General features: G+C 40.5%; 1 protein-coding gene across 5 annotated transcripts in view; it reads right to left on the reverse strand.

Annotated features, from left to right (window-relative positions):
• Positions 1 to 23511, reverse strand: part of kdm5a (lysine demethylase 5A) — a 38498-nt gene that overhangs the window by 5361 nt on the left and 9626 nt on the right. The window contains exons 4-29 of one of the 5 annotated variants that reach the window (XM_087135612.1): positions 23139 to 23201; positions 21940 to 22008; positions 21589 to 21696; positions 20475 to 20558; positions 19953 to 20075; positions 19600 to 19626; positions 19378 to 19492; positions 18747 to 18904; positions 18111 to 18269; positions 16563 to 16682; positions 16158 to 16313; positions 15669 to 15850; positions 14276 to 14438; positions 13841 to 13960; positions 11766 to 11960; positions 10670 to 10851; positions 10110 to 10234; positions 9527 to 9677; positions 8425 to 8542; positions 7899 to 8045; positions 7455 to 7663; positions 6383 to 6521; positions 5889 to 6068; positions 3777 to 3923; positions 2085 to 3296; positions 1082 to 1382 (exon numbers count right to left, since the gene is read on the reverse strand). In XM_087135612.1, coding sequence (XP_086991738.1) covers positions 1082 to 1382; positions 2085 to 3296; positions 3777 to 3923; positions 5889 to 6068; positions 6383 to 6521; positions 7455 to 7663; positions 7899 to 8045; positions 8425 to 8542; positions 9527 to 9677; positions 10110 to 10234; positions 10670 to 10851; positions 11766 to 11960; positions 13841 to 13960; positions 14276 to 14438; positions 15669 to 15850; positions 16158 to 16313; positions 16563 to 16682; positions 18111 to 18269; positions 18747 to 18904; positions 19378 to 19492; positions 19600 to 19626; positions 19953 to 20075; positions 20475 to 20558; positions 21589 to 21696; positions 21940 to 22008; positions 23139 to 23201 — 4753 coding nt within the window. Of the gene's footprint in view, positions 1 to 1035; positions 1383 to 2084; positions 3297 to 3776; positions 3924 to 5888; positions 6069 to 6382; positions 6522 to 7454; positions 7664 to 7898; positions 8046 to 8424; positions 8543 to 9526; positions 9678 to 10109; positions 10235 to 10669; positions 10852 to 11765; positions 11961 to 13840; positions 13961 to 14275; positions 14439 to 15668; positions 15851 to 16157; positions 16314 to 16562; positions 16683 to 18110; positions 18270 to 18746; positions 18905 to 19377; positions 19493 to 19599; positions 19627 to 19952; positions 20076 to 20474; positions 20559 to 21588; positions 21697 to 21939; positions 22009 to 23138; positions 23202 to 23511 lie in introns of all 5 variants that reach the window. The other 4 variants (XM_087135615.1, XM_087135614.1, XM_087135613.1 and 1 more) reach the window with 4 other exon arrangements.

Consider the following 23511-nt stretch of genomic DNA (forward strand, 5'->3'; position numbering starts at 1 on the left):
CAAGTTGGTTTCATAGTAACCTATGTAAGCCATGTCCTATCACAAGTTGGTTTCATGGTAACTGATGTAAACCATGTCCTATCACAAGTTGGTTTCATAGTAACCTATGTAAACCATGCCCTATCACAAGTTGGTTTCATGGTAACTGATGTAAGCCCTGCCCTATCACAAGTTGGTTTCATGGTAACTGATGTAAACCATGTCCTATCACAAGTTGGTTTCATAGTAACCTATGTAAACCATGCCCTATCACAAGTTGGTTTCATGGTAACTGATGTAAGCCATGTCCTATCACAAGTTGGTTTCATGGTAACTAATGTAAGCCATGTCCTATCACAAGTTGGTTTCATAGTAACCTATGTAAACCATGTCCTATCACAAGTTGGTTTCATAGTAACTGATGTAAACCATGTCCTATCACAAGTTGGTTTCATGGTAACTGATGTAAGCCATGTCCTACCACAAGTTGGTTTCATGGTAACTGATGTAAACCATGTCCTATCACAAGTTGGTTTCATGGTAACTGATGTAAGCCATGTCCTATCACAAGTTGGTTTCATGGTAACTGATGTAAACCATGTCCTATCACAAGTTGGTTTCATGGTAAACCGATGTAAGCCACGTCCTATCACAAGTTGGTTTCATGGTAACTGATGTAAACCATGTCCTATCACAAGTTGGTTTCATGGTAAACCGATGTAAGCCATGTCCTATCACAAGTTGGTTTCATAGTAACCTATGTAAATCATGTCCTATCACAAGTTGGTTTCATGGTAACCGGTGTAAACCATGTCCTATCACAAGTTGGTTTCATAGTAACCTATGTAAATCATGTCCTATCACAAGTTGGTTTCATGGTAACCGGTGTAAACCATGTCCTATCACAAGTCGTCACTGCAATACAGCTCTCAACATCACAATGAAACTTTGTAATCACCTCCTGATGAGACATCACGTCAAAACAAGAACAGCTTTGATACTATCTTTTGCCAATTCACAAAGTCCTTGTTACTTGGCAGCTGCTTGAATGCCCACCTGCCTAACAAGAATCTTTGGCATCAAAGAGCCTATGACAATTGACCTTTTTTCTTCTTAGCCTTCTTGTGCTCTTCCTTCATCTTGTTCTCTTTGCCTTCCTTCTTGATCTTGTCAGCCAGACCTAGCGGTTCCTTCTTCAAGCTGCGCCCTTCCTTGTCCTTGTTCTTTCTCTTTTTGATTTTCTTCTCCAGCTTGTGAGCCTCCTCCAGCATGGCCGCTCGGAAGGCATCTGCATCCTCGCCAGTCCCATCGTTCTCTCGTTTTCGCTTAAGCTTCTTCTTCTCCTTGTCCAATGCCTTGGGTCGCATCAGAAGTTTCTCACTAATGGTTTCTTCTTTTAGTTGCTGAGGCAAAGAAAACAAGAAGTGCATATACTTTCAAAATGATGCTCAAATAATGTTTCCAATACATTCAACCCAGCCTGGGTTGTTATGTCATGGCATAATACAGTTGTTATTATGAACTGTAATAAAGACATTCCATTGTCATTGTTCATCCACTTTTGCATTAATACTGGTACTTGTGACCCCACTTGTAATGTAACTTGTTAAAGACATCGGTTCAACTGGATTTCTGCATAGACAACAGAATTATTATTTCATTAACAAACTTTACACATTAATTTAAATCCTACATCAGAACAATATACAACCAAAAGATGAAACCAATCATGGGGCCAAAAGACCAGGAAATTAAAACAACCCACCTAATTTCTACTGTAAAAAAAGGTGAGACGTAGAGCTGCGCAGCTGGAAATGAGTTGGGAATTGAACAAAATTGTTGGTATATCGTATGTGAACTCATTTCTCCCACAAAAGGACCATGCGAGTTACAGTTTGTTTTATAAGAACACATTCCAGAATATGAAACACCTATTTGCCTTCCCACTGTGAAAACAGTACTAATCACTGACTACATCAATTGTTAACTAATGTTTGGAAACCACTTTAAAAAGATTTTGACAATAAAACTTGGCTGCCCTCCCTTTTTGAATATTTGCTGAACACTTGGCTTAGACCCTGGATTATCCTTAATTTAACCAGTACCTGCACAAAGAGTTCCATGAAACGTTCCTCTCTTATTGGTTGGCAAGCTTGTAAGATGCGCCAGATGTGCTGTGTCTCATCAAGTGATACCTCCAGAAGGTCTCCTTCCATCATCAGATCCTCTAGCTGTGCCTTAACCATTGGTGACAGCTCCAGCACAGGCGATTCCACAGGTCTAGGAATTATAGGAGACTTCCGAGAGTGCTTGCGCTGCTGTATTGGCTCCAGGCTTGGCTTAGGGGCAGCACTGTATGCATGCTCAGAGCTAGAAATGGCACTGTAGGTATGTTCAGTGTCAGGAAGCTGATCTGAAGGAGGCATATCAGAATCCGAGATATCGGGGGGAGGGTAAGCATCTTCTTGCTCAGCTGTAGTGTCCCGAATGGTCTCTTCAAGTCCAACCATGTGAGGTGGCTGAAGGATTTCGGTGTCCATAGCTAATGGTGTGGTGTTGTTTTCATCAGGGCAAGGTGGGTCATCACTTGCTGTGGTATGGCTATTAGGTTGAGGTTGAGTGGGTACAGGTGGCATACCATGGAGAATGGATGAGGCATGAACATCAGTGGAAAGCTGAGCCTCCCTGTCCAATGCACTCTGTGAGGTACCTTGCATGTGCTCCTGCAGCTCCAGATTACCAGCTGCCCTCTTGAGCTCTGTTGAGATGATCTGTTCAGTCTTCTCCTTGGCAGCTTGTTCAACCATGCGCTGACTCACTGCAGAGAGTTTGGCTAATGCTGATGCTAACTCCTCAGTTGCAAGGGCCTGGCGGGCACGGTCCTGCCAGCTCATACCACGCTCTGTCAGACACTGCAGGGCCTCTCCTTCAGGTAGCCTTACTGGTAGTTTCTGGAGGGACACCAGCAAGGACAGTATGGTCTCCAGACGAGGTCGGCGTGACCGCAAACACATAGGGCACAAGAACTTCATGTCACGTACCTGGGGCTGCTGCACAGCTGTTGAAGCTCCACCACCAACTGAAGTCAGAAACTTACTCTTGCTGGTACTTGGTTTGGGCAGGGGCACACAAGTATTATGGAACCAATCCTTGCATAATTCACACTGCAGCATGAAGCCACCCACTCCCTTGCGGCAAATACAGTACTTGCCCTGCTCCATGCCTTCCTCCTCCATTTGTTGCTTGCGACGGTTCTTGTCTCGCAGTAAACGCATCAATTCAATCTCTCGGGCCTCATTGTCTTTGTACCCTGCCACCTGATGGCAAATACATCAAGAGAAAAACAAAACCAAAGCTGTTTCTTTCCGTAATATGATATATTTGAAGAATCGGTGACATATGTGCTTAGTAATCTGGCCAGTAAAGAATCTCTTTGAAACAGACAGATCTCTTCATACCTTTAAGGAGGCAGCCTGATTGACTAAGAAAAAAATGCACAATGAAGCCGACATCATTGGCCGTAGCCAATATTCTTCTCATATTACAAGCCCTTAACATTGATGGACTATAGCCATAGTACCTAGGCAGATTGCAAATAGAGTATCCATTACTAATTCCCCATCAACAAAGAAGTTGCCAGTTGAAAGACCAAAACCGGGATTACATGGCTCAGCTTGGAAGGCACTGACCATAGATTTCTGATGGTCAGTGTGTACTACAATCAATCTTCTTACACAACTCAAAATCTGATTACCAATTACTGGACTAGAAAACTCTGTATTTGTACAAGAACTCACAAATGCTGCAGGGTCTCTAGTCTCATCTGTGTTGACTTCTACTGCATACTCTTTCTCCATCTCTCTTTGTCTTTCCAGATCTTTTTGTTTCTTTTTGCGTGCCTTGCTTGACTGGTAGATACCAATATCCCGTCTTGGTGAGAGTACCTGACAAGAAAAAGCCAAGGAAAGGATGTGAAGCTATCAAAGATGAAGTAACAAGAATTAATGACAGCCATACAAATAAACGGTGCTTGTATCAAAATATCATTTGCCACCTTCAGATTGAATTACAACTTCAATGTTGTTGAATCCAAAATAATGACTATCATCTTGGCAGGGTTTCAACTTGAATTCTAGGAATACTAGCGCAGACTTCTTTGAATTTCTTTTATTTTGTAAATATCCAATACATTTCTGTAGTTAGTATTAACCACTTTATTGGCTGAAGAATTTCGATCAACTCGTCAATTTTCACAAGTTTTTCAGATAACTTTGTTAACCCTAACCCCCTAGGTGAATGTAAAATCATATTGAAATTGGAGGATTTGGGACTGTTAAGGCTATGGTGGTGGTTCAGGTGTATTCAATGGGTTGCTAGAAAATGTGATTGTTAGTGCTGATAATAAGCTTTCAAGTTTATACAGAAATGTTACAAAACAAGTTAAGATTATGTTCCGGCAAGTGCAGACTTTTTGTTTTACTGTTAGTCTTGTTACTTGATCTTGTCAAACAGCAATGATGGCTGTAAACTACATGTATAAATGACACAGAAACACTGGCTACCATATGGTCAACAGTTTCAAATATCCATGCAAGGGTCAAATTAACTTGTTTTGTGGTAGCTAGCAGGACCAATACATAAATAATCCCACTGGTACTTCTGAGAGTTTGGTGGTCGTAACTGAATCCAATCTGAAATTGGTGCTGCTAGTAACAATCAATGATATGCTATCAACCTTGTCCTACAGTAAACTCAACACACCAACTGCATACACAGTGCATTACATAGCTATTCTCATCATATTCTACCCAGTCCCATTCTTTTGTCCAGGACGACTTTGTCTTCTTTGTTGAAGGGTGATTATCCACATCATGCCGGGGGCATTTATGACTGTTGATTCTGCTGGAATGGGATCTTTTTCATCTTTTTCTGTTTTCAAAATTCTTTAAGAATTCATATTTTCATTTACTGGACACTTACACCCACACAAAAAAACTGTCTGGTTTCTACTCTAATCTGACAAACAACATTTATTGACACTGGAGTATTTTAGCCAGGCCTGCCGCCTTGTAAAAAGAGCTCAGACTGTGCAGTGTTAAGTATTTTCTTTTGATCGTGAAACTGGCACAGTGCGCTGCTGACCTCTTTCAATAGGGGCCAGGTTAGTGTGCAGCGGTACTCTGTGGCTTATCGCTGCGAGGGTAGAGCGCTTTTGTCCCCGGTGGTAATCTGCTCGCACTGAATGCCCCAAACAACGGTATACTGTTTCAAAAAAATGTGAAAAAAGTTGGTAATTTTGTTTTGTTACGGGTAAGGTCTTCTGTTACAAGGCCCAGTTCCCTTTGTCTGATTTCAGAGACCCCGATTTCAGAGGCTGTGCATATAAAGAATATGTGCCCGAAACCAGGCTTCCCAGTAGCAAGTGGTTAACACCTTTCAGAAAAAATCGCCATGTTTGTAAATTTAATTAAACTAAACTTTTGAGTGATAAAACATGCCACGAGCTGCACACATACTCGAAATAGTTCACTATGATAATGACGATAGGTGGAAGGCCTGGTTCGAGTCTGACTACCGTCATGCACATGTATGGAGAATTTGTGGTCAAGTACAACGATTCGATTAACACATACACTGGACATTGTTTCACAGATCTGTGCAAGCAGCATATGGTTTGAGGTCTGTGTATGCAGCCAACTTGACACTGCATTCTCACTCTGTTCAGTAGACTAAAATTCCAGTATGGGAAGTACAATGGTATTTTGTTATGAGTGCTACACGCGTTGTGAAAACACTGAACAAAACAGCTTATGACCATAATGACCTTATGTAAAGTAAGTAAAGTGTGTATTTCCACTGTCCTTGGACCACTGTTAATTTTAACCCCTGCCATGCAATGCTGAACTAACCTCAACCAGTGAATATGGTGAGTTCTTCTTGAGGAATGTCCTGGCTGTTCTCTCCCTCCATGCTCTGGCTGCTGACACCTGTGACTCAACCTGGGGCAGTTGCTCCAGACGAATGGGTATCGGACGACCACTCACCACCATGCTCTCCAGCAGGTCCAGGTAAGGAAAGTGCTCTCCATTCTGAAGTAGAACAAGCAAAAGAATAAACATAATCTACAAAATGAATTCCATGAATCTATTCGTAAGGAAATGTGCTGTAGTACATTTTTAAGCACAGGTCACACCACCAGCACTTTTTATAACTCAGAAGAAACACTTTTCGGGTGAAAAGAATTAGTACCAAAAATCAAACTCTTAAAAAAAAACACTTGCTTCACTTGATCAATTCAAATTGGAGCTCTCCAAGTTTCTGTTATCTGTCTGCAATCATCAATCGAAAACCAAACCACAGTAATGCTGAGCTACGTCATGCAAGTACTACTGTCACTACCTACCTGTATCTCTTCCATCTTTCTGGTCCATTCTTTAGCCTTCTTCAGGGCTTCACTGAGAGCAGCAGTGTTGGGCAAGTAGACTGGTATATTCCTAGCTTCATTGATGATAGTTTCCAAAGTGGCCATAGCATGACGAGGTCTATTGCGAGCAGAAATCGGTTCCATTCAAATGCCTGTAGTGCTATACTGCTCAGAGCACTGCTTCAAGGACACTGTATCAGCAACTTACTGCCAGCAGGTTTGGGAATTTCCCCAAACTATTAAAATTGTAAGGTGCATTTTTTTCTGTTATTTTAAATTTGAATCACTGTCTGTGTTCAATTTCCACGTACTCATGTAATTACCCTAGGTCTTAGCCTTAGCACCTCTCAAATCTTGCCTCCTAGCCACAGATAGGAGCATTAGTAAGATTTGAAGAGAATTAGTAAGATAGGAGCATTTGCAACTTCAAGAAGATTGTGCAAATTTTCATTTAGAAAATGTGGTTCCAATTTCAAGGAAGAAAATGTGGTACATGAAACAGCAAAGATTCCAATGTTTACTCAACATTTCCTGATGATTAACTCTACATGAAATTTTTTCCTCAGGAGTATGGCAAACACAATTTCTTACAACAGACTTTGCTGCTGTTATTGGAATTGAAAAAAGGAGATGACATTGCATTTTTTGATGGGGCTTTTAACGAAGGAGGAAAAGGTCTCACCATCAATGTAAAGTACATTCAAGGCCTGACAAACATGTCAAGAAGCACCTGGTGATTACACTCTCTCAGTCATCTTTTGAGGTATTTCCAACGCAAGGCTTACTGATCCACATAAGCACAAAACTTGCGTAAGTGTGAAAAAACCTTGCTTGATAAGCAAGGTTACCAGCCCAAACTCCATGCGATTGTCATGTTAAACAAACAGCAGCTAAATACTGGTTGAAAGCAATGTACATCACACAGGTTTGCTGGTAGCCTTATCTTAACGAGCAAGGTTGTTTGCGTTTAAGAAAATTTTGTGCTAAAGCATCTCTACGAAATTGGCCCCACTGGGTTTTACAGAGAGCTACTTCCAGATTTCTCACTTACTTTGCCTGCAGACAAATCTTAGCCTTTTCCTCCCATCTCTCACTGACTGTCAGCAACTCCTGTAACTCTGCCATGGCCTTCTCCACAGCAGGATGTGGTACCAGACTGACACCTGAGTCGATAAGTTTCCGTAGGGTGTCAAGGGTCACACTATTTGGGATCTGGAGGGTAGCACGCACCTCATCCAGCCAGAGAGCCTGCGATAGCTCCTGGGTAGTGAAGAAAATCAAAACACATGATAAATCAATAAGAAACTTTAAGACATCTTGCCTCATAGAACAGAATTACAGGACTAAACATCAATTTCAGTCAAGACTGTCACAGGAAAAGGAACTTGTTTACATGGGCACTTCACACAAAACGGAAACACGGCAAAATGTTAAATCAGCATTCACTACCTCCAATGATTAAACAAGTCTGCCAGTTTGTGGATGTTTAACTAACCTGTTTGAGCTTGGGTATTTCTGGGAGTTCTATGTCGATGCCTTTACCCACTTCAATCAGCCGTTTAAGCTTGTCAGAGTCTGGAATTGTATCACACAGGGCATCCTGGGCCTCTGCCTGGAACCTTCCCACTTTCCTAAGCAGGTCCTGGAAGGTAATCAGACAATACTAGTTCAGACCTTCTGACTTAATAGTGTTTGCAAACTCAAATGGAATAAATGGCTGGGTTTTAATGTCTGTAGATAGGTCTTTCAACATAATACCGTTCACATGTCATTTTCAGGTTGAATGAAACTGTCCTATGCATGATTGATATCTCTTCACCTTATGACAATATAGACCCACTCTCTTAAAACTAGGACATTCTGAAATGCTTCCAACAGAGCCGTTACTTAAAATCTTCAGTTACAACAATCAGAATTCTGAGAATCCCCCAATAAAATTCTCTTCTTCAGAGACATTAAACACTGGTGCACGACTATTGGCAAACTGCAATCCAAATCATGAGACTGCACTGCTGAAGTACCTGTACGAGTTCAGCCTCTTGTATCTCACAGGGTAGCCCCTGGACCTGTACCATGAAGTCCTTCAGTTCCTCAAGTGTCAAACGGGTCACATACTTCGAATCACCATGCTGCCTTTGTCTACAAAATCAATGGGTCAGGAAGGAACTGATAAACACAGCCACATGGAGACGCCATTACTGCAGCGTTCATTTGTCACATATTCCTATACTTGAAGTGCGCATGCATTTTGGCAGGTCACAACTTACAGCTGAAAAGGGACATTTAGGCAGATGTATAGCCAATGCAATAATTGCTTCTGATTCTGGCCAGTGGATTATTCTATCAGTTAACTTTGACTCCTCACTGTTATTTGATCGGTACTACTCACAGGAATTGGGATGTGCTTACTCTATATCCACAGTCCATTTTGCATAATATACATGAAATGGTACTTAAGTTGCTTGCATGTGTTCAATGTTTAAAAACACTGAACACAAGCAAAGCAATGAAAATGCCAGTTATCTGTATCTGCCTCGATACCTCACTGTGGGGACTGCAATATGAAACTGCTTTAGTCCCAATGTAGGCTTCAACGTGACAGCAGCTCCACTGAGGCTTGAAAGTTCACCAGAAACTTTTCGAGAAAAACTACTGATCGATTCATAATGCCTCATTTCCATAACCTTGCAAAATAACTGTATTTGAATAACTGAACGGCGTATAAACCTTTTTTCCTGCGATTTCATGATCGTGCTCGACCTATGTAGTGTTGTGATGGTAATGAGTGTATAGTATTGTGAGGGTAATCTACCTATCCAAGATAAACTAGTCAAGCATGCAGCGTTCACACGTGCACTTGCACATAGTTGAAGCTGACTGTAGGAATATATGCGATTGCTGTGGCCAAGGCGGTCCACACATGGTGGTATTGTTTACATTTAACGCAATCCAGTCACTGGGTGAAAAGGGTCTACATCTGTATAAATAAAAAGTGATCTGTGTAACACCTCAGACAGAAATCTGAAAACTTCTTTTAGGTGGGACTTTATGATTTGAACCCCTAATATGTTACCAGAAAGGACCACTGATTTGCTATGAAAACATGGAGATTTCTATACACACCTGGTTCTGTGTTTTTTGCTGACAAGCTGTGTGGCTATGGTAGCACAACGTTCGGCTTCTGTGACAGCTGACACCAACTGCTGAAGAAGCTCGTTGTCAGGGAAACGCTTCTCATCTGCCTCAATGATCATCTGCTTGAGCTGACTAACATCTACTGACAAAACAGGGAAATAAGTTAGCACAGTTCTGTTGAATACTGAGGGGCATTGGGATGTGAGAAGTGATGCAAGCACACTCAGTGAATTCATTGCTTTGTGGAAGCAAGAATGACCACAGCTGGCGACAGGCTGTGTAAGTATGTAATGACGAGAGGTTTCGACAGGAAGAAAATAATTTACAAGGTGACCTAGGTGGCTGCAAGGTGATATTTGTTTGCTTTTTTATTTCACAAATGTGATGATACTAATGCACTGTATAAAGCTTGTACCTCCAAAAACTTAAGACGGCATAATGGAATTTGGAATGCTGAAAAAATTCTACAGGAAATGTTTCCTTTTATCAGAAAAACGGTACAGCATTACAGCACAGTGGATATCACACTACTGACAAGGACCAATGACTCTACTCGACAGTAACTGCCCACCTAATTTGTTGTCTTGTGACGCATTCAGGGCATTCTTCACCTTGTTGGCCCAGTTGTCAAAGGATTCTGCTCGGACCTTGAGTCGATGCAACATGGCCGGCAGTTCATCCAGTGTGTATCGATATCTAGTGAGGGGGAAAAACAAATGAAATTGCAACAGGTGTACTCTCCTTCCTTCTACAAAACATATCAATAGATTTAGAATGGCCTTAGAAACTGTTCCTGATACTAATCCTTACTCCTAAACTAATTACAAATCACAACGCACCACACTTTGTATTTGTCTTTTCATACACTATTAACCCATGTGTACCACAATAACTGCCTAGAAATCCTTTCAAATGCAAGTACACTGTACCATGTAGCATGCAGCATTGTATACCACTTGGCAATGTGAACTACAACACTAATAGTACGGTGATGGTTACTGTGCTCTGAATCAACATTTAAACATAAATTATGGATGCACTCAAACCCAAGGCAAGGCAAAAACAGAACGAAAGGGCAACTGATCAACTGAAGGTTTGAGAGGGAGAGACGCTGCAGTTGGCATACCCTACCTGAGGCAATGTTTGGAGGGATGACACTGGCAGAGTCGGTCAGTATGATGGATACACACCAACTTGTTGGGTGTGCAGGGGCAGGTAATAGCTGACAGGAAGCATGTGGTCTTACAGTGGTCACACTGTCGCTCATCGTCTGGAAGCAATTCAAAGGCTTCACGTTCTGCTTCAGTTGTACCCTTTACAACAGCAAGACAAATCATATATACTAAGGTAAAACTGAGCCTATCTAGGTTTGCTGTATCATTTAGTATCTTAACACAACCCAAAGACTTACAGTGCTGTTCAAAGTTGACTAGCCCTCCTACTGTCGAGCCCCTCATACCTTCGTTTTTTTTTAGTGTACCATAGTTTACATGTTATGCCTATGGGCAACTCATAGCACAGCCTTTACAGGCCTCGACATTAAGGAAAAAAGAGATAGGCTACTTAGGTCATGGGGTTATGCAAATTGCGAGGAATCAAGGTTAGGTGAACGGACACCGAGGCCAACTAATCCGAAAACAAACTCAAGATTTCAAACTTACTTTAAGCACTGGCAAAATTGGATTGTAATTGGGTAAAGGTAAGTATGCATGCACTTCTTTGGATACAACATTCCAAGTATTAAGTGCCAGAAACAATAAAATGACTTCTGCCACAGCGCTCTGAAGTTTTGAAGAGGATATTTTGAGGATATGAAAAGCCCACATGGACCAGCTACAGATGCTTGTGCCTGGCAAGTGTCCATTGTAAAATTGCACTTGAATTGACTGCTAAAAATTGAGAAGAGGCATTGAAATAAAGACATGGACACGGAAATACATATATATACCAAAAGAGGAATACAGCTTGGTCGCGGTGGCTGCCGTTAATAAGCAGACCAGCCTTTGGTAGCCAAACAACACTTCTTAAGCAGCTATTGTAAGTTTCTGCTCAGCAGCATTACCACTGAGCCATGCAGCTGTGAAGTTTGTTTATAAACTGAACAACTTATAAAAAATAAATGAATGCAATGATCTTTTAATACAATGAAATAAAAATGGTTAGGGCTTAAGGGAATTGGCCCAAATTTCGACTCTACACAGTGTTTCGACTAGCCCTGGCCACTTACCCTTTCTAGTAGCTTCTTGCGTAATCTCTTCTCCTGTTCCACCATGATCAGCATTTCCTTGTGAACAGCAGCTGCCAAGTTAAGGTCTAGACTATCAGGATCAGCAGCCATCTTACAGACCAACTCCTCATGGGAAAAGACACAGAAGCGGCAGAGGCTGCGGTAGTGCTCGATGCAATCGCGACCATTGGGAAGCTGCACCAAGTTTAGGTAAAAAAAAAAAAAAAAAAAAAGCGATGTTAGTAGATTCTCAATCCAGGACAAGAAAATTTTGTCAGCCGGTAAAGCAGGCATAAATTACCAGAAAATATGGGTAAAATATGTGCGTACAGGATCAGACTAAACATGCCTGCACATAATGAACACCAATGGCTAAAAACATCCGAGTGTCCTGCTCCTTTTTCCTGATCAACTAACTTGTTCTGTTGAAAGATTCTGGCCTTTATTTTGCTGGCAAAAGTGTAAGAACTCATGTTGCCCTTCTGTGTGGCTGGCAATGGCTTACCAGTGAAAGGGTATATATAATCTGTTGGCACATGATGCGCTATGCTTTTTCTTCTGTATGTTTTACTTCCATGTTCAAATACCATTGGTGAATCTCTTTCTCTGCTCCCATCCACTAGCAACTTCCATTTCAAAATTTCTAAACAGTTTCCCCATAGTTTATTTGGGAAATTGAAATTCCATGGAATATTACGGTTGGCTGTCTTGACATTTTCTGACCATTTTTCGCTTCGAGAAATGCAACAAACAGTGGAAAATATTAAAAAACAATTTAAAGGGGATGGGTCGTGCTGGGAAGATTTCTTGTAAAACATACATCATCACATAAAACAAACATACGTCTAAAAGGAAACACATCTGCATTATTTCAAAATGCATGGAAATATGTCAAAAATTATAATTTTCACGACCCTATCTCACTCCCTTCTTGGAGCAAAAGCTCAACAACAGCAGTCGGGTACCAAAAGTTGTCTGAAGAAATTCCCAAGAATCCTGATGTCATAGGATGGAGTTCTTTATCCGGTGACTGTTTACTACGCAACGATGCGTCGACATGTACATAATGCAGTAGCGTTAGCGTGTGCCATCATGTCAGACTCAATCGACAATAATTCCAGCAATGATGCTTTTTCCGAACATGACAGCGATCAGTTGTTATATTCGTCTTATTCATTTGACGAAGAAAGCAACATTGAAGGAATTGATGAGGCACAAGAAATATTGCCTTATTAGTTTGAACCAGAATATACTCAGGAAGAGATTTTGCACCTCAAGGCTGTTGGCCACGGGCATGGTGGCAACCCGGAGGATTGACAACAAAACACTGACTGGTAATGAATTTTCCCTGCACCACTATAAAAATTTGTCTAACTGAAAAGACGTAATTGTCCTGCCGTTGGTTATTTGACGTGTACATACGATCGAAGCAAAATGCACGTGGCGCGTCAAGTTAGTTTTCCAATGACTCTGTCCCGTGTTAAGAGAAGGTCATAGGAAACAAGACCAAATGTGGTTGACTTGACATGTACGAGTTATGTATCTGACTACCAACCAGAGCTGAGAGTTTTATTGTTCTTGCTTCAATTTTCTTGCCAGAACTATACATTCTCGTCTGGAAAGTCGAGTCTGTCCTATGACATCACAATTTTGCCAAGATTTGTCTGATTCGATAAATTTTTGTACAGAGCCCAGGCAGAGACTGAAAAAAGCACACAGAAAACGCCATTTTTTGCTTCTTTAATTAAATAAGAGTGGGGTTAATTCAACTTACTGTAAGACAGTTAAAAACTATCATATAGCGTCAACTTAACCCCACATGGCCCATCCCTTAAAAAAAATAAATATGAAAAAAAAATCAGTGTTGGATCGTCACTTGTGGGCCATGTTGCAGATTCATTAATTTATGACGAATAAGTGTAATCACTAAGGTACCTTTCAAAATCAATGTTTAAAAACATACTGATATTATGTAAGCATAATTTATCCCGACGTGTCATTTCACCTTAAGAGATGGGCATTACAGAATCCAAATACACTATGAAACCAGTCTACTGGTAACTCAGATTACATACCCAGTCAGTTGGGCAGAAGTTGACAGCTTCAGCAAAGTTGTATCCCTGGTTGAAACCAGCATGGTAGGCTCGTGGGAAAGTTACAACAAACTCCCCTGCACACTGATTCGTCCTGACAAGCTGGAAGCGTAGTTGTATCGTACGTTTATCCATCATGTTTGGTATAGGGTTAACACAATTCCAAAAAAAAGCTCATTCACAGCTGCTATACCTTACTTTGAAATAAACAGTGACGTTTTGAATAATTAGAATTGATTTGCATTCTTAAGTGTGAAATAAAAAGCTAGAAATGGCAAAAAAAAATATCTTTTACAACATGCAAAACTGCTCGTCTGATTTTAGTGACCATTCACAAAGATTACATTGAATCAATCTGACCCAGAAGGTGGTCACAATGTTGCGGAAGTTTTTTTTAACAGAGATGAATAAACTCACGGGTACATTGCTCTTCATAAGGATGGTTGGGGATAGGATGGTTACAAGTTGTTGCAAGAGATCAGGCTGGGCATCAAAGAGTTCAGGGGCTTGTTCCTTCATGACACGCTCAAAGTGATCTGCTGATGCACCTGGCACACCATACCAAGTCTTCGGCTCACCCCTGTATGAATAATGCACAGCAAATAAGTAAAGTCAGGCATTTATTCACACAATCTTACAGCTTTTTCAGACAGGTGTTCTAGGGTCACGCCGAACCAAATAGAACTAAGAGCGACTCTGGTTGACCCAATTAAATTTTGGTTGCAGACAGACGAACTTAATACATATATTTACACTGGGTTCAGGCTATGCAAAGAGCGATGTTTGAAACCAAGTTGGTCTGGTGTCACCATGGGTGTCGATCTTTCGCCTGCAGGCATGCCTGGTTGCTCCTAATAGTTTCAAACTTCCACCTTTTGCTATGGGCCCCGAGCTGGGCCAAGAGAGGGTGCTATTTTCTTAGCAATGGAGGCTCCTTTGGTTGGAACTGGTTTTTGCTGTTTCCTGATCGACTAGGAAATGCACGGTCGCAGCACTACCAAAGAAATGAACACTCCCGACCAACACGGCTCTTTTCAACTGATGAGGGGATGCTTCGGCTTCTATCAATGAAGGCCAAAACTCAGGAGTATACCTCCATGTTTTGAGGATGTTAATCTTTCCTTCAATTTTTACAAAGTGAAACAAATGCTACTTGTTCAAATTGTGAATTTAGAAATATCACTTTTCATAACTGCCCTGTACTACTGGTAATTTGGTTGGATTAATCTTGTATTTAATTTAATTTAATTAAATTCAAGAATATTTGCAGATGTTCCTCTTACAGAAAATACACTGTTGGCAACAACTATGTGCATTACACTGTCGAGGTATTAGGAAATTTAGATCTAGTTGTAAGATTCTTGACTTCACATTTGTGTATCGTTCACATTTCTGACTGGGCAAATCCACTTTTGTTCAGGTAAATGGTCACAAGAGAATGTACAAAGAGGTAAATTTCCATATTTTGTTTGCATGACAATAACTATACCAGTGAAACAAGATAAGACCACGGAAAAATTTTGATAAATAAATGATCTGATAAAAAATGGTCTGAAATATACAGAAATCTGGATAATGCCCTTGACTCAATAAACTTTACTCCACTATCACTTGAATGGCTAGCTTGTTACACTGCATGTTCAGATTCCAAGTGCAAAACCTGCTTGTTTGCTTTCAATTGCGCCAAATGGCACAGAAGCAACCTTGTGAGTTTCTACTGCCTGTGAAGAACCACACATCCATTGCCTGGCAAGTTGTATCAAATCCAGTATTGGCTAGTGTTTGATATTTAGAAAGTGATCCCCCTTACCAGTGCAGGTAGTTGATGGAATAGCTCCAATGGTCCTCGTTATGCCAGCAGAAAGATGAAAAACACATGCCAACATACATCCAGGGTACTTTCATGCCAGAGATGTCAGCATTTATGTGGCTTAGAACAGAGCCATCTAGGACAGGCAGGTTGTTGAGGTTCCAACCAGAGTTGACATATTCCTGAGCAAAACAAAAATTAGATGGCGATACTTCATACACATCCAAGTAAACAAAAGATGTGTATATGTCTGTTTCCACATTTCTGAATGCAGATATAGACTCACATCAGCACTAAGGGCTTTTTGTACATCACTGCATATAAAGAACACCTCTGGTGAAGTGGAGGCACTGGTGCCTACACATATACACATTGCTGATCTCTTAAGCTGAAACCATGCTTCTACCATTGAGAGGAACCTTCTCAGGTGTGCAACGCCAAGCCAAGTTTGCTTGACACTGCCAATTCAAGAGAGCAACGGGATCTTACCATGTCGTCCTCCCCAATGCACTTGCTCTTTTTGTTAGGGAAGGCACTGCCAAGTTCCAGAGAGTGGATGTCAGCACCATAGGCCACTGTCACATCCTCATCAATGGCTGTCACTAGTCTCCAAAACTCCTTCTCAACAGTCTCTGGGGGCACCATCTAAAATGCACAAAAGGAAAAAAAATAAGATTTGTTACAATGAAAAGCTGGGTTTAACAATCAGAGGGTTTCATGTCCAAATCTGGTCAAAACAATGCAAAGATATGTTACTGCAAATTACTGGATTTGATAAACTTGAGATAATTTGTATGATACTTTGTGCAAACAGCTGGAAATGCCCAAAGTACTGCAACAGTTTCGACAAAAGACATCTTTTTACATCACGAGACAAAAACAAATTTGACTTACATGAACTGGCATGGTGAAGTAATCTCTCTTAAATTGGTCAGCCATCTCTCCAAATGACTGCAAGGTGTACTGCTTGCGAGCAGTCTCAAAGCCAAAGCATTCAGTTGGCTTTTTACATTCCTATGGGAAAAAAACAAGAGTCCTTTTTCTAGTTACGACACTCATTTAAACAGCTAGAAATAACAAGTATAATTCAGGGAGAGTTCAAAACATTCAACTGACAGTAAGAGCTCTTCTAAAAAGCCTCGACAGGCCTTGATCCAATAGAGAAAAACAAGACTTAAAACATGTAGGCAAAGTCCCGAGATTAAAAAAGGCTTAAAGTCTGTTCATTCTCAGCATAAATACAAATTGCAATTTTCCTGACAACATGGCAAATACTTCCACTACAAATACGCATAAGTTGAGCATGTATATACCAAAGAAGTCATGGGTTCAAATCCCATTCGTCATTTTCTTTTCTTTACAATTATCATGTAAGAACCTAGTTAGTTTCCCTGTATGTATTATTTAATAGCATAGGAACACCAAAGACTTGAATAGCATACATTTTCAAAGTAATTCAAATCTAGACTTAGAAAGATTTAACAGTGCTTTGGAATGCCCTAGAATACTATTCCAAGCGGAGGCAAGTTACTTTGCAGAAACTAACAAAGACACTTCATTATGTGGCACTTGGCATGAGTAAAACCTATGTATATTGAACATAAATTTGCTGGCCAGAAAAGGCAAATTTCCTGCAACAGAGGAAATTACATTAATTTTCTAACCTCCATTACATTCCAGACTTCAAAAAGAGAGGGTAGGAACTGGTTTCAAAGTGAAAGCTTCCACCTCGCTTGTTTGAAGGCACTATTACCACTTGCTACAATCATTGCTTACAATGCAAGTATTACATACAACGTACAGATGTAAGTGCTATATGGTTTCACTGTTGAAGGAATAGTCTGGACACCAGACCATATCATTCTGACTTCTCTATGGATCAAGGGTCCGGTATCACCCAGTGTCCATGTGACCAAGATTAGAGGAATTCCTCCAGTTTTCCGGAAATAGTCAAAATATTCTGAAGTCGTCTCATCTTATATTTGGCATGTTGGGACGGTATCGTTGATGTTCAGTTATTCCTGGCCGGTTAGGCAGGCTAGCTGTTTAACGTAAACTCCCATATCCTAATGGCAGCTGTTGATCCTACAATATTTGACTTTACACATCACTATCCTGAAGGTCTCCTCAGTAATATCCCTAGAGGAGAATATAGAAAGAATCAGGGCCTGATGATGACTGGCAAATGCCCACACATACAGGGTGAAGCACTGTAATGATATCGAAAACACCTGGGTTTTCAACTTGTGACCCCTGACCCTCGCGTCACATCTATTTATATCCGCGGATGATGCCTGACCTAAGACTTTTTATCAAGAGTCGTCAGAGAAACTTTGGCCAGGGAACTAGATTACTGAAGGAACACCTTTTAGCACAGAGTTGCATACATACGGCTTACTATAACAGCTGCACAACATCAAAAAGATAGGAAAGTATACAGACCTGGACGAGACATTTTGGACATCGCCAATCTCCTTTAGGCACCTCAAAGAGAGGAGGGATGAGACAGAAAGTATGGAAGCTGTCATCACAGCCATCACACAGGAGGAGGCTTTCTTCAGCATCACCACGTCCACAACCCCGGCAAACATAGTTCTCAATCTACAAGCACAGGAAACTTTCCATCATCACATGAATCAAATAATAGATCACAAGATAATGTGTCATGTTAGTATGTCACAAGAGGAACACCATTTGGTAATCAATGCATTACATCAAATGAAGTGCAGCTTTGGTGTTTGGGAGCATAGTTTCTTGTAACCCACATAGCCCAAAACATTCAAGAAAACGTCATCATTAAAGACTTATGGTAGAGTTTAGTCTTCAAAAAACATTTATTGTTGACTACACACAATTATCATACCCAAGTTACCGCTAAAGCCTAGACAGCTCGTTACTCCATTTTTGAATGTTTTTATCTTGGTGCAAAATACTGGCAGACTTTGCCTTGGGCCCTTCTATTTGCTTGTAACAAATAAAATAAGCTGGGTAACTGGATGCGGAGGTCAGGTTGGCGTTTTTTTTTCAACAGTCATTACATGAGACCAAATGAGATAATCCTGGCCAGTGGCCACTTACGAAACTTGCACTGAGCACATTGGAGCGATCTCTCATAGTCATGCTTGTTCCAGCCGATTTATCCTCATGTTTTCTGGGAGAAGATCGTCTCATTTTAGTATCCGTTTCCTTTGGCATATCCAACTTTGCTGGCTTCTCCTCTTCTTTGAACAAGATTTCTGAAAATATGAAACAGTGTGTTATTTTCTTTTCCAGCTGATCACTTTTTGTAAGTGATTCTGAGTGATTCAAACTCACTGGGTAAGACTAGAGTCTCAAGAAAACAGATACCACCAATTTAATTGATTATCCTTCTCATCATGAGAAAAACCTTCCTTCAGAGTATGTATGTACATGCAGGTGTTTGAAGCTAAGCATGATTCAAGAAAATTCAGAGTCATTTGGAACGCCACTGGGAACACTTTGACACTGCTGTTTACAATGCGAATATGCCATATTCACTTCCAAATGGCATTATAAAGTGCGAGACAGCCCTAAAATATAAAAACCTGCTTAGTGACAACTAGAGTCTCAAATCTTTCTTTCTTCAATACTGACAGTAAATAATCAAACTATGGCTCTATTCACACACATACAAAACAAGACAATTGATGCTATATTGAGAGGCTACAATCTTTGGAGATTTATTTACCTGATTTCTTTTCACCGCCTGCCACAAGACCTAGCCCCTGGAACTTGGGACCAGGACCATATAACTGAAGCTTCTTCAATTCTGGATTGTTGCTGAAGTCCACATTCAAGGGATCCTGCACATCAAGTTAGACCAAGAAAAAAAATTGTAAGAACAACTTCATGATGAAACAGGTCCTCCAACCTGCAATATCACTATACACAGCGAGTATCAAGAACTCACCCCAGGTGTTGCTGAGAAGAGCTTGGCCTATGGTATCCAAAAGAAATGTATTACATTTTGAGCTCAGTTTTACTTGTGGTATACTGTTATATATCCCAAGTCATGTAACCAATACAGTGCAATTTCAATGAAAGAAACCCAAGCCAAATGCATCCTTGACATGATACCCTGCCTCAGTGTTTCTAAAACCTTTGCCAGGCATATCCATACAAAATTGTGTTTATAATCCAAATAATGCACTTTGTCAAAAAAACTGTGGAGCTAAATGAATCAAAGGGGGTAAGGCAAACAGAAATATGAACTAAGAAATGATGGCTGCATCCAGGACAGTGCACCCCTTATATCCGCCTTACTTCTGGTGCTTGGCGTTTGACTCTTCTACTGTAGCCAGCTCCAGAAGCAGGTTTGACTGCCTGACGAGAAACGATACCATGGGGAACATAGTCCTTATCCTTAGAATCCCCCTCAGGAAGTACCTGAAAGAGGAAAGAATGAGTTATGGTTTCCTATCAGCTATTTATTCTATAAAGAAAGCTAATTAAATGGAGCATGCCCTGACATTAGGATTAATTTTGACATATTACACAGAATGCCAAGAAAAGCAAATCTGCTTCTAAGAAAAGAATAATCCGTTTCGTTCCAAGTCAACAAAACAAGCTGTGAGAATGCAGCTCTTTTTTTTCAAAATTGATATTTCAGCTTGGTATGTAGGACAATGAGTTTTTGTCCTGTGTCTATTGTCCCACTTCTTATGTGCACTGTACCTCTCAGAAGTTCAAAATACATCTCTACATCAACAGGTCAAGCTCATATGTCTATGTAGAGCATTGAAATTTCACCACGGCCACTACCGCCATGGCGGTTGGTGCTCTTACATTTGGCCGCGGTGCCCTGAAACTTTCCATTTTGTCCACGGTCAAAGCTGGCTGTGTGCCCCATTCTTCCCGACAGTGGTGCCCCTGAAAAAAATACCCTTTTATTTCCCTTAAGTTTCTGACTTCATATTCACGTGAATGTATTTCATGTTGCAGTCTACCGGTACATGATCTTCTTGACACCGGGGGGGGGGGGGACAAGGACAACTGAGCTTCCAAACCTGGTGCGCCATGCCACAGTGACGTACAGGGTGATGAGGCTTGTCTGTGCTGCAATTGGTGTCATTTACAATATATAAATAGACATGTTTTTCATTCTGCAGCTTGACATTCGGAGGAAGATTATTGGCTGCAGGCACGTACGGGTGCGTGGGGCCAGCCAGCCTAGCCCAGCATAATGTGCAGCAACCCGGTTGGAACATGCGTACATGGGCTTAGGCTGTGTCTGAAATGGGCCTCCACAAGTACGGCTAGGTCTTTTGTCCCCCTAGTTTGGAACTGCATATACAGGCATGCAGCAGACTCAACTACATGTGCGTAACTGATTATTCTGCGATGTAATGGGTTGGTCAACTTTACAGTGCAGGGGGATTTGGTTGGTAAGCTCACACTGTGCAGTCGAAAAAGATGCGTCAAACTTGAAAGAAAACATGTCCTCTTTGTTTGATCTATGGTTTAATTCACTGGAATTCTTTTTTATGAATTAATATTCTCTAGATTAAGAAATCCTGTCAGAAAATGTGCCCGTTCCTTCCTGAAGTATACTGTTTTGTCATGGTTTATTAAATATTTAAATACAATAGTTCAAGCAAATAAAACACGATGTTTTGTTTTTCCAGTTTTGTAACTCATTTTGCAGACTATTTTACACCTTGGCCTCAGAGCCTTTCCTTTGTAGAAATGTTCGTGTTGTACCCGTAATTGGCTGCTGTGCCTCTTAACACATCCCATTTCTAGAGGCCAAAATGACAGTGCCCCCCAAAAGTCGAAATTAGGGCCCTGTATGTATGATGCTGAACATCAACTATGATCTTGGTATTATCCACTGTATCATGCTGGTACATGTAGCTTACAACAGTTGTACATTGAAGTTCCTGCCACAAAGATGCCTTACCAATGGGGCATCCAGAGTAGCTCCTGCTTGGAAGATGTCGTATGGCCACAAAATACGCTCATAATGCTTCATCAACTGTGAACCAACTGCCTTTGAAGCATAACCCATCTGTTGAGAATTCAACATATGTGGTAAACAAATTAAAATCCAACTCTCTATTACGTTATTCAGGGCTCCAAGGTGTAAGACCAAGCCATAGTGACTATTGCTGCTATGCCTAAACATGCCCAAGACAGTATTCATTCAAGCATGGTTGTAACAGTTATCTATTCAAAGGTAGTGACTAACTACTTTCAACACCCTGGAATCAAGGAAGCAGAAGAGTAAAGAAATCCTGGATAACAGACGTACCTTTACAGCAACTTTGCTCCATTTCCTTTCTCGAACGCATGTCTCAAATCCACCTTCATCGTGCACAACCTGTAAATGGCAAAGAAAGCCACAAAGACTTGATAGGACAGACACAGAAGACAATGCTGTAAAAATTAAATGTCAAATGAATCATACCACATCCATAGCTCACAAAGCTAATAATGCTACAATTTATCCTTCTTGGTGTGTGATGTCTGGCACACCTTACAATGCGACAGCCAGTATTAAATCACACACATTTTCTCTGCTTACCAAGCATAGAGTCTGACTACTGAAATGACATATTGTGCTGTAAATCTAAAACTTGGTACTTATGTTCTACTCCAACAATTTGTGGCAACACGCATTCTTTTAAGTGTAGCCACAATGAAATTTTTTCAGGTACAATTTTTCTGCAACTTTGTACTCTTCTTTGACATATGAAAAAACTTTTATTCTCCTATTTGGTTTAATGCACCGAAAAGGGCACCTTTTTAAACACTTAAAATAGCTATGCTTTTCTGGACAACCGAGGGTGCTGCTGCTGTGATGTCATCCCAGGGAAGGCAAAGTGCATTGCATAGTTTTTTTCTGTTAAAACTGTGAACCCAGTAATTATTTACTGAAAACATTACTTAGAAAGGGATTGGTGCTCACTTATTGCTATGCACAAACTATGAATTAGCAAAGAAGAGAAATTTAGTCCAGCAAACTCTACAAAAATGCAGGACATTTTTGTGTGCAAATAAATGCAACACACAGGCTTTCTTCCTGGGATGACATCACAGTTTTGCTCATGAATATGTAAATACATTAGCAAAAAACCATAAGGCAGTAAAGTACCATTTGAAAATAAGTTTATCTGAGACACAATGGTGCATTTTGAAGGTTTGTATAAAAATAAAATAATTCCACTCTTTCAATAGCTCACACAACAGCCTTACTTTTAGAGTGGAACCTTTACAAAAGAAATCAAACTTCACATTGTCCTTTTTTAAAAGTGAAATTGTAGGAACATTTGGAAATCCCTTGTATGACAAAGCAAACAGATGTCTTCTGTAACTGCTTTTCGAGTAACTGTATCTTTCATAACATACTAATGTATGTTCAAGAATTGCTACTCGGCTCTTTGAAAAATTTGCATTGTCTTGTCCAAATACATTTTTTGGCAATAAGCTTGCTATTTTACTAAGTCTTACCTTATACAAATTGTACAGATCTAGTGATTTGCCATAACAGTTGGGAATTCTTAAACGGCAACCCTGTAGACAGAGTCAATACAGAGTCAATACAGTACACCAGTTTTAAAAGCAATTTAAAGCTTAAAGTTATGTATTATAGACACATACAAGTGGCTTGGTTTAGGGATACCTCAATGTGTTTCTCATGTACCATATGTTACCAAGTTCAGCGAGTTTGTTGACACATTTGTGCAATACACTCTTTTCCCTTGAGGAAAGATACCAAGTTCAGCACAAACACTATTCAAAAAAAGTTAAGGACCATTTTTTTCTTAACTTGTAATCTTTTCCAAGCAAAGAGTGGGGCCTAGTTCTTTCATTTTTTTGTTTT

This window comes from Acanthaster planci, linkage group LG04 (genome assembly GCF_054643075.1).
Source record: "Acanthaster planci isolate LZ-2023a linkage group LG04, COTS_SCS, whole genome shotgun sequence".
NCBI lineage: Eukaryota > Metazoa > Echinodermata > Asteroidea > Valvatida > Acanthasteridae > Acanthaster > Acanthaster planci.